The sequence below is a fragment of the Oncorhynchus tshawytscha genome, linkage group LG01 (assembly GCF_018296145.1).
Source record: "Oncorhynchus tshawytscha isolate Ot180627B linkage group LG01, Otsh_v2.0, whole genome shotgun sequence".
NCBI classification, from domain to species: Eukaryota; Metazoa; Chordata; class Actinopteri; order Salmoniformes; family Salmonidae; genus Oncorhynchus; species Oncorhynchus tshawytscha.
The window spans coordinates 42,977,790-42,992,749 of NC_056429.1; the positions used below are offsets into that span (position 1 = coordinate 42,977,790).

General features: G+C 41.4%; 1 protein-coding gene across 1 annotated transcript in view; it reads right to left on the bottom strand.

Moving 5' to 3' along the window:
* Positions 1-1,004: 1,004 nt before the first annotated feature.
* Positions 1,005-14,960, bottom strand: part of LOC112250949 (cytosolic phospholipase A2) — a 55,934-nt gene continuing 41,978 nt past the window's right edge. The window contains exons 14-18 of the mRNA XM_024421520.2: positions 13,022-13,267; positions 7,096-7,280; positions 3,600-3,789; positions 2,090-2,247; positions 1,005-1,413 (exon numbers count right to left, since the gene is read on the bottom strand). Coding sequence (XP_024277288.1) covers positions 1,285-1,413; positions 2,090-2,247; positions 3,600-3,789; positions 7,096-7,280; positions 13,022-13,267 — 908 coding nt within the window. The 3' untranslated portion in view covers positions 1,005-1,284. The remainder of the gene's footprint in view (positions 1,414-2,089; positions 2,248-3,599; positions 3,790-7,095; positions 7,281-13,021; positions 13,268-14,960) is intronic.

Here is a 14,960-nt window from a genome sequence, read left to right on the forward strand (position 1 = left end):
CATCACCACCCCCCATGGTTCCAACCTAGAATATGTGGACATCTATAAGTACCAGATGTCTGGCTAGACTGTAAACTCTCCTTCCAGACTCATATCAAACATCTCCAATCTAAAATCAAATCTAGAGTCGGCTTTCTATTCCGACACTACAAAGCCTTCTTCACTATCACGCCGCCAAACTTACCCTAGTCAAACTGACTATCCTACCGATCCTCGACTTCGGCGATGTCATCTACAAAATAGCTTCCAATACTCTACTCAGCAAACTGGATGCAGTTTATCACAGTGCCATCCGTTTTGTTACTAAAGCACCTTATACCACCCACCACTGCGACCTGTATGTTCTAGTCGGCTGGCCCTCGCTACATATTTGTCACCAGACTCACTGGCTCCAGGTCATCTACAAGTCCATGCTAGGTAAAGCTCCGCCTTATCTCAGTTCACTGGTCACGATGGCAACACCCACCCGTAGCACACGCTCCAGCAGGTGTATCTCACTGATCATCCCTAAAGCCAACACCTCATTTGGCCGCCTTTCGTTCCAGTTCTCTGCTGCCTGTGACTGGAACGAATTGCAAAAATCGCTGAAGTTGGAGACTTTTATCTCCCTCCCCAACTTTAAACATCTGCTATCTGAGCAGCTAATCGATCGCTGCAGTTGTACATAGTCTATCGGTAAATAGCCCACCCAATTTTTACCTACCTCATCCCCATACTGTTTATATTTATTTACTTTTCTGCTCTTTTGCACACCAATATCTCTACCTGTACATGACCATCTGATCATTTATCACTCCAGTGTTAATCTGCAAAATTGTAATTATTCGCCTACCTCCTCATGCCTTTTGCACACAATGTATATAGACTCTTTTTTTTCTACTGTGTTATTGACTTCTTAATTGTTTACTCCATGTGTAACTCTGTTGTCTGTTCACACTGCTATGCTTTATCTTGGCCAGGTCGCAGTTGCAAATGAGAACTTGTTCTCAACTAGCCTACCTGGTCAAATAAAAAATAAATAAAATAAAAACAGTACACTTTAACTTGAAATAAATACCTTATGTCGAGAGCATGTCTGCCAAGCTGTCATCAAGGTAAAGGGTGGCTACTTTGAAGAATCTTAGATATATCTTCATTTGTTTAACACTTTTTATTGGTTGCTACATGATTCCATGTGTTATTTAGTTTAAAAAAAATGTAGAAATAACTTTTGACTGGTTGTGTATGTCATTTCGCAAAGTCTTGTCTGATAGCTTGATGTTGCTTCTGCCAGCATTCCGGCTCTCACTTCCGGGCTTTCTCCCGCTTCAGGAACATTTTGTTCTGGATCTCGTTGAGTGAGAGGGACACAGAGCAGCGTGATGGATTCTCCTTCCTGTACATAATGCTCTCCTTAATTGCCTCTTTTATCACCTAGAGAGGTGGATGGAAGATGTGGAATGGATTAAACACTGTATTAACCTACACATGTGGTTAGTCAATTGACCGTTAACAAGCAATCATAATGAATTCCAGTGTGGTTATAGGTTAGATTAAAAAAAACAATCAGCATAGGCCTACACACAGGCGTTTGATTTCCAGGGGACCCATAATTAGTGATGGATAACTGAGCAAATGTTGATGTTGCTGGAATGTTTAACATACATTAAATCTGGCTGGCTGAACTGACATTTACGTTGTTGAAATATTGTTTTACAGACATTAGTTCTGGCTAACTGAACTCACCTCTATGTGGAGGGTGGTTTGAACAGGAGTCAGGATGCACATTACCATCTACCACATACAGTACTAATGTCATATTGGAAAACCACTTCAGTCACTGGCATTTTAGGTCTGACCGACTGACCTGACTTTTTGATTCGTGGGATCTTTTTACACACCCACACACAGTGCTTAAGAATCAATTTGACCTGGATGTTAAAAACACTTCACGATAACGCACCAACCACAGACAAAACTAGTATGGCTCCGCATCAACATATTCCTGGCGCTTTAAAGAGCACTTAATTGTTCCAAAAACTGTCTGACCTAACATATTAGAGACGGCTGTACAGTAGGCAGTGGTGATGTTGTTGAAGGCTGAACATACCTCGATGTTGTTGAGCGTATTGAACTCCATGAGGTCGTGGAGTTGTGTGAAGGCCTGGTTTGAGTACTGGAAGTTAAACGTGGAGTACGGCGTCTCGGGGTCATCAAAGATGTCAAAGTCAGCCATCTTCTTCTCCTGTTCTGTTTCACGAGGCACTCCTTCAAACACACAGCAAAGGGATGATATTTATTTCAGGATGATAGGGACTATGACTAACTAATAAATGGTCATATACAGCTAATAATAGCCTATATCATATGACTAATTCAGAACTACGGTTGTTTCAGCCCCAACTCCAGTGGATTACGCACTGACAATCCATTTTAACAATGGCGAAGTTACGTGATGGTTAGGCATTTGTGACTCACCACCTGGATTCGGTCTTATGTAGCAAAATTTGAAATCATGTTTGTTTTTGACATGGAATACAAGTAGAGACTCAGAGGTACAAAATGGTATATTATACACTGCATTTTTGAGTAACAATGGGAAAGTCATTCTGCTTTGAAAGTTGATAAACTTGTAAACTCACTTTAGCGAAAATGGCCTTTGAATGTTTTGGTATCTAGTGTAGAGCTCTTCTTTGTTTACACCCATTCAGCATCGTTCACACCCTCTTAAGCTTTAGCAGTACCCATCTCATTTCACTCTCTGAGAGTTCAGAGCGCACACTTGACGCTCTGGCCAATGATTTGTTTACCTCTGGCTAACATGAAAACAGCCTTACCAGCTCTGCAGGCAACAATTTCACTCATGATACCGGCCATATTCAACAGGGGTTGTACACCTTAGCTTAAGGCATGTAGCTCGAGGCACCCTAGGAATGTAGCTTAAGGCACACTTTAGCTTAAGGCATCCTAAATGAGGGTACACTTGTCTTTGACTATACAGGGGATTAACAGACCAGTGATATAACCTACTCTCTCTCCTGCACAGACATAAATATATCAGTGTATGACAACATGTGAGTGGCCCTCGTCATGAGGCCCTAAACACTATAATTCAGTGTGTGAGGCAGCGCAGAGGCCAGGCCAGTGTATATATGTGTACCTATGGCTGATGATGTTTACCCTGTTTACACACACTGCTCTCCCAGCATAGTGAGAGATTCCCCCCATAGCACCTGGTCACAGATCTGCTCCTTATGGGTTCATAAGTCACCCCACTAGGCAACTCTTAAAATACCAATCCCACACATGGCCCAGTTCTCCACTATAAACCCTCAACTTCCGTAGGGGCATATTCCCTATGGATAAACAGTCAGTAAGGGGCCTATTATTATGTATGGAATACATCGGAACAGACCAGACTTGATCGGAATACACTGGAATTGATCTAGGAACCAAAACCAAGATAGGGGAGACCAGTCACTAAAATAACATTAATTATAGCTAAACATAGCTTAATTGAAGAGGAAATCACTTTCAAACAGGGCTCACATATTTCACATGTACACAAACAACATGTACAGACATACATATGGCATACACTGTACATATACAGTACTTACCAGGGGCTTTGAACATCCTGAAGTTGATGTTGACCAGGACAAAATGGATGACAGTGGGGCAGTTCCGTTCCCCCTTTATTGGCTTGAAGATGTAGCACTCTTTCAGGCCCTCGCGGTCAAACACCTTGGGGTCGATCTTAGGGAATGGCAGCTTGTTCATCCGGGCCCACTTCTCAGCCAGCAGCAGCTCCTATATACAAAAAACAAGTCAAAAAGTTCACATCTCGATTACTACGGAATAGTAAAATGATTGTAACTTTTATCCTAACTCATAACTACTTAATCATCACACAAAATAATCTTCAATGATAAAATGAAATAAACATTTTAAAGCAAAGTACTGGCAGGCAGAGCTTGGCAGTACAATGATCTAACCTGAAGGGTGACCACATTTAAAATACCTAATATATTAAAAATGCATCCTCCATTTGCAATGTACTGCCTATGACTACACTTATCGTCTAAAGAAACGTATACAAACACCAAGTTAGGCATACCTAATTTCAAAATAGGCCATCATCACTGACAATCGTGAATACTATTACATAAACTGCATGTGCATGCCAACCATTAGATCTCAATCAGTTTCATGGGAATATGCATTTAGATCCTCTTGAACTACTGTTCGTGTGCAAATTAGAACCGATGATGTTAACAAACTACAGTGGCTTGTGAAAGTATTCACCCTCCTTGGCATTTTTCCTATTTTGTTGCCTTACAACCTGGAATTCAAATAGTTTTTGGGGGGTTTGTATCATTTGATTTACCCAACATGCCTACCACTTTGAAGATGCAAAATATTTTTTATTTGGAAACAAACAAGTAACAAGACAAAAAAATGAGAACTTGAGCGTGCATAACTATTCACCCCCCCCCCCCAAAGTTAATACTTTGTAGAGCCACCTTTTGCAGAAATTCCAGCTGCAAGTCTCTTGGGGTATGTCTCTATAAGCTTGGCACATCTAGCCACTGGGATTTTGCCCATCTTCAAGGCAAAACTTGTCCTTCAAGTTGAATGGGTTCTGCTGGTGTACAGCAATCTTTAAGTCATACCACAGATTCTCAAATGGATTGAGGTCGGGGCTTTGACTAGGCCATTCCAAGACATTTAAATGTTACCCCTTAAACCACTAGAGTGTCGCTTTAGCAGTATGCTTAGGGTCATTGTCCTGCTGGAAGGTGAACCTCCATCCCAGTCTCAAATCTCTGGAAGACTGAAACAGATTTCCCTCAAGAATTTCCCTGTATTTAGCACCATCCATCATTCCTTCAATTCTGACCAGTTTCCCAGTCCCTACCGATGAAAAACATCCCCACAGCATGATGCTAGATGGATAGTGTTCTCGGGGTGATGAGGTGTTGGGTTTGTGCCAGATATAGCGTTTTCCTTGATGGCCAAAAAGCTAAATTTGTCACATCTGACCAGAGCACCTTCTTCCACATGCCTTTTGGCAAACACCAAATGTGTTTGCTTATTTTCTTCTTAAAGCAATGGCTTTCTTCTGGCCACTCGTCCATAAAGCCCAGTTCTGTGGAGTGTACGGCTTAAAGTGGTCCTATGGACAGATGTTCCAATCTCCGCTGTGGAGCTCTGCAGCTCCTTCAGGGTTATCTTTAGTCTTTTTGTTGCTTCTCTGATTAATGCCCTCCTTGCCTGGTCTGTGAGTTTTGGTGGGCGGCCCTCTCTTGGCAGGTTTGTTGTGGTGCCATATCCTTTCAATTTTTTAATAATGGATTTAATGGTGCTCTGTGGGATGTTCAAAGTTTTTGATATATATATTTTAACCCAACCCTGATCTGTACTTCACAACATTGTCTCTGACCTGTTTGGCGAGCTCCTTGGTCTTCATGGTGCCGTGTGCTTGGTGGTGCCCCTTGCTTAGTGGTGTTGCCGACTCTGGGCCCTTTCAGAACAGATGTATATATACACCCGAGATCATGTGACAGATCATGTGACACTTAAATAAAGCCCACCTGTGTGCAATCTAACTAATTATGTGACTTTTGAAGGTAATTGGTTGCACCAGATCTTATTTAGGGGCTTCATACAAAGGGGGTGAATACATATGCACTTACCACTTTTCCATTAAATTTTTTTTGGGGGGAAACATGTTATATTTTTCATTTCACTACACCAATTTGGACCATTTTGTGTACGTCCATTACATGAAATCCAAATAAAAATCCATTTAAATTACAGGTTGTAATGCAACAAAATAGGAAAAATGCCAAGGGGGGTGAATACTTTTGCAAGGCACATACTGTAGCCTTCCTGTATCATTCTGCATGCTTTTGAGTTTTGGCTGCATTATTATTATTATTTTTTACTATTCAGCTGACCATCCTAAACTCTCATAACAAATTAGGTGGTGTTTTTGGTGTAACAGTAATGTTATATCATGTGATTATATTTGGTTCTGTTATGTAGAGTACTAATTATTCATTATGTGATCTTCCTAGACATTGATTCAGGTTATGATCTAACTTCACAATGCTCCGGCCACACCTGCTCCCGCTGCACTGAGCGAGCAAAGGGATTGTAACACAGTTAGGAAGGGAGACTTTTAAAACAGGATTGAGTGAAGTAGCAGCAAATATGTTGAATGAGAAACTAATGAGCATGGAGAGCCTCACAAGTTTGTTGAAATGACCTTATATCTTTGAGTTTAATACATCTATTTACTTAAATTTGTAGCTCTTCATCAGAAGTACACTTTTTACAAGTTGTTAGGCCTAACCAGTCCCTCCAGGATTGTGATTTCTGCGGCCAAAAATGCTTGATTTTGCGGCAGCTTTTCTGAAATTCTGCGATGTTTTTTTCACGTTAATTTTGAAATTGTTTTGCACGGTCGCTAGCTGTTATTTTTGTTTGCAAATGAGATTGATTTCTGTTCATTGCACCAGCCATCAACAATCACCCATCATCTTCGCACGTGAATACGCTGACAGGCCAGGGGGAAAACTTTTTTGACGTGTGGTTGGATTGGGCCATTTTCCATGGTAACAGTGCAGTAATTAGTCAAAATTACGAACCCGCTTTTGATTGGACCCTTTAATGCGCTAAAAGTGCGGGAATTGTTCAAAATTGCGAGCTCTCACATAATATGCGCTGATTAGTTGATTTTGCATTGAATTATGCGATCGCAGAATCCTGGAGGGACTGTCTAACTGTCCTCTCCAATTTTAGCTGGAATTTAACCCGAAAAGATTTGAGAAATATGATTGATTGACAATAGGCATATGCGTTGCGCAGAGTATCAGATCTCAACAACGATTGGAGAAGTGTTTAACATCACCAGTACCACATCATTATGATATGTATTTGTTCATAAGCACAACGTGACTGGAAGAGACAGGTTGAAATGTCTGACTGAAATATGGAACAAAACAACAATTAGTGATGTTTGAATTTGTTGATAAAATGTGGGACATGATTGGTTTCGGGACTCAGGACAAAAGGTCCAAATCGTGGGACTGTCCTGCACAATCTACTGACCTTGAAGGGTGGACTGGAGTCACTGGGGCGGGCTGAGAAGTCGAAGGAGATGATGAGGTCGACGCCACGCTGCGGGCGCAGGATGAGGGGGTACGGGAGGTTATAGGTCAGACCACTGTCCACTATGTGGATCTTCTTACTCTTCACGTCCAGTGGCTCGTAGATACCAGCAAACTCATCTGGGTCTGAGAATGTTATGGAATACAATGCAGAATAAATAACAGAAGGTGTTATAGTAGAAATGCGTAAGGGAACGGATGTGTGTGTTGATTGGGTGTGTGTGTGGGCCCATACAGATTTGAACGCCACTGTTGCAGTAGAGAGAGAAATTCTATAATTTTTGCCGCTGCTCTTGCTTTTCACTCGAGTGGACGTTGCGTGTGTAGCTTGTTGTGCTGGCCAATCATAAGTCATCATTGCGGCAATAGGTTACAGTCAAAGAGCCTCAGTGTGTGGCAAATGTTAGACGTCTAATCAATGAAAGATGGAATTACAATTACGTAATTAAAAGTTAAAGGAGAAGGATAGGCTACAACTACCAAGAGCCAACAGCTTGCTTGACAAGTGTCTCTCAGTTTTATGCAGTCGAGACCGATACTACGTAATCATATTTAATAAGTTAACCTAGCTATGGCAGCTATTAGACTACTATAGCGCAAGTCGGCTTGGTTGGTTGCTGTCTCTTATGTCTCTCTCGCTCCTGCTTGCCCGTTTCCCACGCTCACAGTATGGCCCCTCCCCCGCCTGCTAGAGCGGCACCTTAAAGCGCGAGAGGAGGGAGAGAGGTTATCAGCTATGCTTAATAAAGTAGCTTAAAAAAATGACTTTTCTAGTGCTTCCCTCACCCGGTTTGGACCAAGACTGGATCCAACCAGGTCAATACAGAACAGATCTAGTTGTCCTCGCGTCTGTTCGGAACCGTTCTCTATTTCATGCATATCAGTTCCAACTTTTTGGACAAGTGAAGACCTCTAGTACTGTTGTTCCCAAACTATGGGGGGTGCAAGGGGTGGGCAGGACGGGGCGCACCCTACAATTTATTTTTAAAGGAACCCAGTCTGGCTTTATACTTTATACTCTTTAAAGTAGTAATAGCAGAGTGTACAAGCTGACATTTCGAAATTGAGTAGTGCATCATCAGTTCCTCATGGCATGTTCGTCTTTGCACACCTTAGAGAGCTATTTATAATTTGTCAGAAATGTCCTGATCAACTAGCTCATGTCAGCTAACGTAAAAAAAAAGCTTTCATAGTGTCCATTGACTTTTTTACTCTGAGAATTAGAACCTAACAGTTGGCGCTGCGAGCAGGGTTCACCACGATTTGTAGTCAAACCAGAGAGTCCAGATCAGTGGAGCAGGAGCTGGCAACAAACAACATACGCACAGTTCCCACACCTGTTATTCACTCATTTTGACATCTTGGGGAGATGAGAAAACATAGGCTGAACAATTATAGGATATGGACCTAGAGAGCCTGAGTTTATTCGGTAGGCCCATTGTGTAACAACCGGTTGTAAATATCTAGTGGAGGGTAGGTTCCTTAAGGATGGGTCCTGAGTGGAGGTTTTCCTCTGCAAGATCCAGGTAAAAATCAGGTTTAGGGTAGGATCCATAAGGATAGGTCCCGAGTGGAGGTTTTCCTCTGCGAGACCTAGGAGTGACAATACAGTGTAGGGTAGGTCCTGTCACGCCTTGGTCTTAGTATTTTGTGTTTTCTTTAATTATTTGTTCAGGCCAGGGTGTGACATGGGTTTATTGTGTTGTCGTATTGGGGTTTTTGTAGGCATTGGGATTGTGGCTGATTAGGGGTGTGTCTAGCATAGGCTTGGCTGCCTGAGGCGGTTCTCAATCAGAGTCAGGTGATTCTCGTTGTCTCTGATTGGGAACCATATTTAGGTAGCCTGGGTTTTTACTGTGTATTTTGTGGGTGATTGTTCATGTCTCTGTGTGTGTTAGCACAAGACAGACTGTACAGGTTTTCACGTTCCGTTTCTTGTTTTTGTATTTGTCGTGTTTATTTATTCATTAAACATGTATCGAACTAACCACGCTGCATTTTGGTCCGACTCTCCTTCGACGGAAGAAAGCCGTTACAGGTCCCTAATGGGGGTATTCCCCCACGAGATCTGTAAAAGGGACAAAAGTCCCAGCTGCAGTGAGTTTTTGTAAGACGAGAGTTCTAGAACATAATGAGTTTTAGGAAGACGAGATTTCTAGCAACTAGTGAGTTTTAGAAGAAGATGAGAGTTCTAGAAGCTAGTGAGTAATTTTTTTTTTTAAATAAGATATTCGGACACTGAGTTACATGCAGTAGCAATACAGAGAGAGGTTGGTTTATGCCCTATGGGGAGGGGGAACCATGAAAGATTATGTGGAAATTAGGAAGACAAGGATGAATAATTTTGGTAACGTATGTTATCAACAACAGTGATTTTTGTGGTGCAATATTGGAATCTGTATTCTCCAGTAATACATTTGCAGACGCTATAGTATTGGTACTAATATAAGGTATTAAGTGCCATGACCAATTAATTAGGTACAAAACCATAACTATTCTCCGGGGAAGTGGGTAGCGCTACCGTGGAAAATAGTTAATATGTGTGTATTATAGATGGGAGTTAAGAAATTTAAAACACCCTAAACACAAATGGGAGAGGTTGGGGAATAATAACTATTGATATGGCGACAGATGGCCCCGATTCTCCAAGCGGAGCTAGAGGAGTTTAATAAAGCCATGGAGGCGTTGAAAGAAGCACACAAGCATTCTACCAATTCGGCTCAAATATGGGGAATTAATAGATGTACTGAGCTACAAAACGACTGGGTACGTGAGTTCATTCATAGAATTTGTACTTTGGCTTTGATGGCAGGTTTGAAACCTGTGATCAAAACGGCAATTGCGGGGATTGTGGATGAAATCGAGCAAGATGCTTTGAGAGTGGAATATAACTCCGCTCACTTCTCAGACGTGCGAGGAGTTAATACGGCCACAGTGAGTCACTAACAGTGGCTTCAATGGCCAAAGTAAGTCAAAGAAACGTAGCGAAAAAACATCAAAGCATAAGGAGATAGTCCCACATCTAAAACAGGGAGCTATCAGATTGGAAGAATTAGTGTAGGAATGGAACCTGCTGCATTCGGAGGGAATGCCACTATGCAAGTGTTTTTTCAGTTCGATCTATAGTGGTTCATACAGTTTATGTGAAGGAAGACATATGAGATCAAGTCGTACCCAACTTTTTAATAGATGCCAGGATCAAATATCACGGACTCTTTATGAGAAATTGGCTAAATTTGCCACAGGAAAAAGTATTTTGGGTTGAAGAATCTAGGCAGAATGCCAGGGGAATGGATTCTAGAGGTAACAAATTTAAATTATCTGGCCAAATACTCAGAAGCCTAGTTTTTTTTTGATCTCATGAGACATTTTATGTGGTTCTATTATGAAATTGATTTCTAGAATGTACGAAAGGGTGGTGGGGTAACGAGGAATTAGCAAAGGGGTTGAAATGATTTTTTCCCCCATTTTTTCATGAACATTGTGGTGCGGTGGTTATGGAGAATAAATAGTACATGCTATATAAAAAGATAAATAAATTGAGTAGGCCATAAACAGAGTTCCAGATAAGTGAGGCCTGTTCATGTGTGTTTTTGACCTATGGTTTACCACACACACACCAGCACGCACACACAACTTACAGGTTATGAATATGTGTTAGTGGTGTTGATACTGTGGGATTTATTTTGGATGGGGTATTTTCAATTCAGTTTTAAATTGGGTATACAGAAGGATGGAAATGTTTGGAAGGTTTTGAAATGGTTTCTGAAGGACAGGGAAAGAAAAGGGAGGGGGAATATTTAATTGTGTCAAATGCCCTGTATCCTGACTTTCCGGAGAGCCCTGATCAAACTCACTAGAAATGATAGAAACAGATGGCCTTGAATTATAAAATGAATGAGAAACACCAGTTTCTACTCTATTTTACCATTACTTTATGAGATACTATTATTTCCTTATGGGGTTAAATAGGGATGACAGTTACTCCAAATGGATTGTGACATGTGTATTGCTGATTTCCTTTTTGTCTTTGTTTCGATACAAATTTCACCAGATTGGGACTTATGGAGTGTGGGATTCCCCGATGGGTTAGGGTGCTAACTTCCTGATCTGATAACTCTTCCGAGAGGTTGCCAGTAAAATAAGGGAGTATGAACTAACTTGAAAATGGTTTTAACAGTAACAGTATGTTGCTATGCTCTTTGACATTTGTCGTAGAGATAATGTTATTAAAAACTTCTTAGGGCTAGGCGTTCCGGTGAAATTGGAGGGCGAGCAATTCAAATAATCATAAAAAGTATGGATATGAATGTTAATGTAATAATTTGTCATATAGTCAATGCTTGTCTGGATTTCCTGAAACAGATATGAATTGAACTAAACTGTTGTTCTGATCTGTCCTTTTTTGAGGTCATCAATGGAAGGTGCCGTCAGATCGTGTATTAATGCATGGTAGGAATAATTTGACCACAAACAGTGAACCCGTGTGTGAACCTCAAAACTTTGTGTAATGAAGAAGTAGATAGAGGCACGTGACCAGAAAGTTAGCTACAGTTTGTTTTCCTCCTGTATTGAGCACAGATCATCCAGTCTTCAATTTTATCGATTATTTACGATAAAAAATACCTACAGTTGTATTACAAAAGTAGTTTGAAAATGTTTTGGCAAAGTTTACAGGTAACCTTTGAGATATGTTGTAGTCATGTTGCGCAAGTTGGAACCGGTGTTTTTCTGGATCAAACTCGCCAAATAAATGGACATTTTGGATATATATCGACGGAATTAAATCGATCAAAAGGACCATTTCTGATGTTTATGGGACATATTGGAGTGCCAACAAAAGAAGGTCATCAAAGGTAAGGCATGATTTATATTTTTAATTCTGTTTTGTGTCGCGCCTGCAGGGTTGAAAAATGCCTTCTCTTTGTTTACAGAGGTGCTATCCTCAGAATTTAGCATCGTTTGCTTTCGCCGAAAAGCCTTTTTGAAATCTGACATATTGGCTGGATTCACAACAAGTGAAACAAAAGTTTGATTTTTATAGTAATTTATTTGAATTTGGCGCTCTGCATTTTCACTGGCTTTTGGCCAGGTGGGACGCTAGCGTCCTACATATCCCAGAGAAGTTAAGGGAGGAGGAACAGTTTATTACCCCATCACTTCGTCTTCCTGTTGAACCATAACATATGTCATGGTTGGAGATAAGGAGGAGTGCATCTAAATTGGAGTATATATACTTGTGTTGGTGGAAACATGTTTTGTCTAATGCAGCTGTATTGATCCTCTGGGAAGAATAAACTTGGTTTAAACTTCCATAGCGTCTGTTGAGTTTTTTACTCTGAGAATTAGAACCTGACAACCCCATGACAAAATGTGCAGAATTGCACGAAATAAGCTTTAAACCTGCTAAATTCTCTCCACCAACAAGAGGGGTGTGAACAGTTTTGTTATGAACAGTGCTTGTGCCCATAGAAATAGATGTGGCACATGCGCGCGGGGACGGGATGTTCCCCAATACTGGAAGGGGGGCCCCCCCCGAGTGAAAAAGTCTGGAAACCTTTGCTGCAGTGGAAAGGGTCAAAAGCTTCAAGTTCCTCGGCGTGCACATCACAGAGGATCTGACTTTTTATTACTACTTGTTATTTTTTTACTTTTGCTTTTGGCATTTGATTCTTGATGGTTTGGTCATTGTTGAGGAGAGTTAGCAAGTAAGCATTTCACTGAACTGTGCACCTGACAAATAAACTTTGATTTGATTTGCTTTAACTAGAATCTAAGAACGGTCATAGACCTGTCATATATCTGGAATCTGGAATCTAGAATGTGTTACATCTAGAACTCCTTGATCTCCAGATTTGACATCTGACCTGTGACAGCGTCAACCTCATCCTCGAAGGAGGCGCAGGAGTTCTGGTACATAAAGTCTCCGAAGGTAGAGAAGGGCATGTTGGTGTTGAGGTTGAGGCCTAGCATGAAGTTATGAACCTTCCCCGCCCGCCCCTCTCGCGTGTTGAGCAAGGAGTCGCCACTGAAGAGGGAGGTGATCATTCGCTGGACCCAGCTGTTCTGTGCGGTTCTGTACTCATCTTCCGCCCCTGGGTTCTCCTTGCCTCCTGGAGAGGGGAGAGATGGAGAAAAAGAAGGGAGGCAAGGGAGAGAGAAGGGGACAATGTTGATAAAGAGAGGCCACATGGGATGTACAGTAGGTTTACAGAATGCATTTGGTGGCTAGAGGTGCTTGATAGGACTTGATCTGAAGTGCACAGTTCCGAGGGTCACAGTTTAATTGATCAATCGTTTAGTCAACACGGCCAGGTATAAAAATATTATATACAGTGCATTCGGGAAGTGTCAGACCCCTTGACTTTTTCCAGATTTTGTGAAATTACAGCCGTATTTTATAATGGATTAAATTTTATTTTTTCCTAATCAATCTAATCAACACAATACCCCATAATGACAAAGCAAAAACAGGTATTTCGAAATGTTTGCAAAATGCATTAACAATAAAACTGAAATATCACATTTACAAAAGTATTCAGACCCTTTATTCATTACTTTGTTGAAGCACAGCCTCAAGTCTTCTTGGGTATGACGCTACAAGCTTGGCACACCTGGATTTGGGGAGTTTCTCCCATTCTTCTCTGCAGATCCTCTCAAGCTCTGCCAGGTTGGATGGGGAGCATCGCTGCATAGCTATTCTCAGGTCTCTCCAGAGATGTTCGATCCAGTTCAAGTCTGGCTGGGACACTCAAGGACAATCAGAAACTTGTCCCGAAGCCACTCCTGCATTGTCTTGGCTGTGTGCTTAGGATCGTTGTTCTGTTGGAAGGTGAACCTTCTCCCAAGTCTCAGGTCCTGAGCGCTCAGGAGCAGGTTTTCATCAAGGATCTCTCTGTACTTTACTCAGTTAAACTTTCCCTCGATCCTGACTAAAACACCCAGTCCCTGCCGCTGAAGAATATCCCCACAGCATGATGCTGCCACCACCATGCTTCACTGTAGGGATGGTGCCATGTTTTCCCCAAGTCGTGATGCTTGGCATTCAGGCCAAAGAGTTCAATCTTTGTTTCATCAGACCACATGTTTTGGCACCCTTCCACAGATCTAAGCCTCGACACAATCCTGTCTTGGAGAGCTACGGACAATTCCTTTGACCTCATGGCATGGTTTTTAATCTGACATGCACTGTCAACTGTGGGACCTTATATAGACAGGTGTGCGCCTTTTCAAATCATGTCCAATCAATTGAATTTACCACAGGTGGACTCCAATCAAGTTGTAGAAACATCAAGGATGATCAATGGAAACAGGATTCACCTGAGGTCAATTTCGAGTCTCATAGCAAAGGGTCTGAATAGTTATGTTAATTAAGTATTCATGTTTTTTCCAAACATTTCTAAAAACCTGTTTTGATTTTGTCATTATGGGGTAATTTGTGTAGATTAATGAGATCTTTTTTTACTTAATCCATTTTAGAATAAAGCTGTAAAGTAACAAAAAGGTGGAAAACGGGAAGTGGTCTGAATAATTTCTGAATGAACTGTACTGCATAGTAGGTATATTATCTGATACTACAAGGCAAGGGGAGAGCCGGGATTAAAGTAAAACACCCATTTTCTCAGATAAGACAGAAGCTTGAATGATGTAGAGGAGTCAGCATGTTCCTAATGCGGAGGACGAGCTCCCAACAACAACAAAAAACAGCCCAGATCGACCATGCTTCACCGAGTTATCAACAAAAAGTGGTTTTGAGCAATGTAAGTAAAAAATGTCCCCAGAAGTGTTTTTCGGTTGTACAGTTAT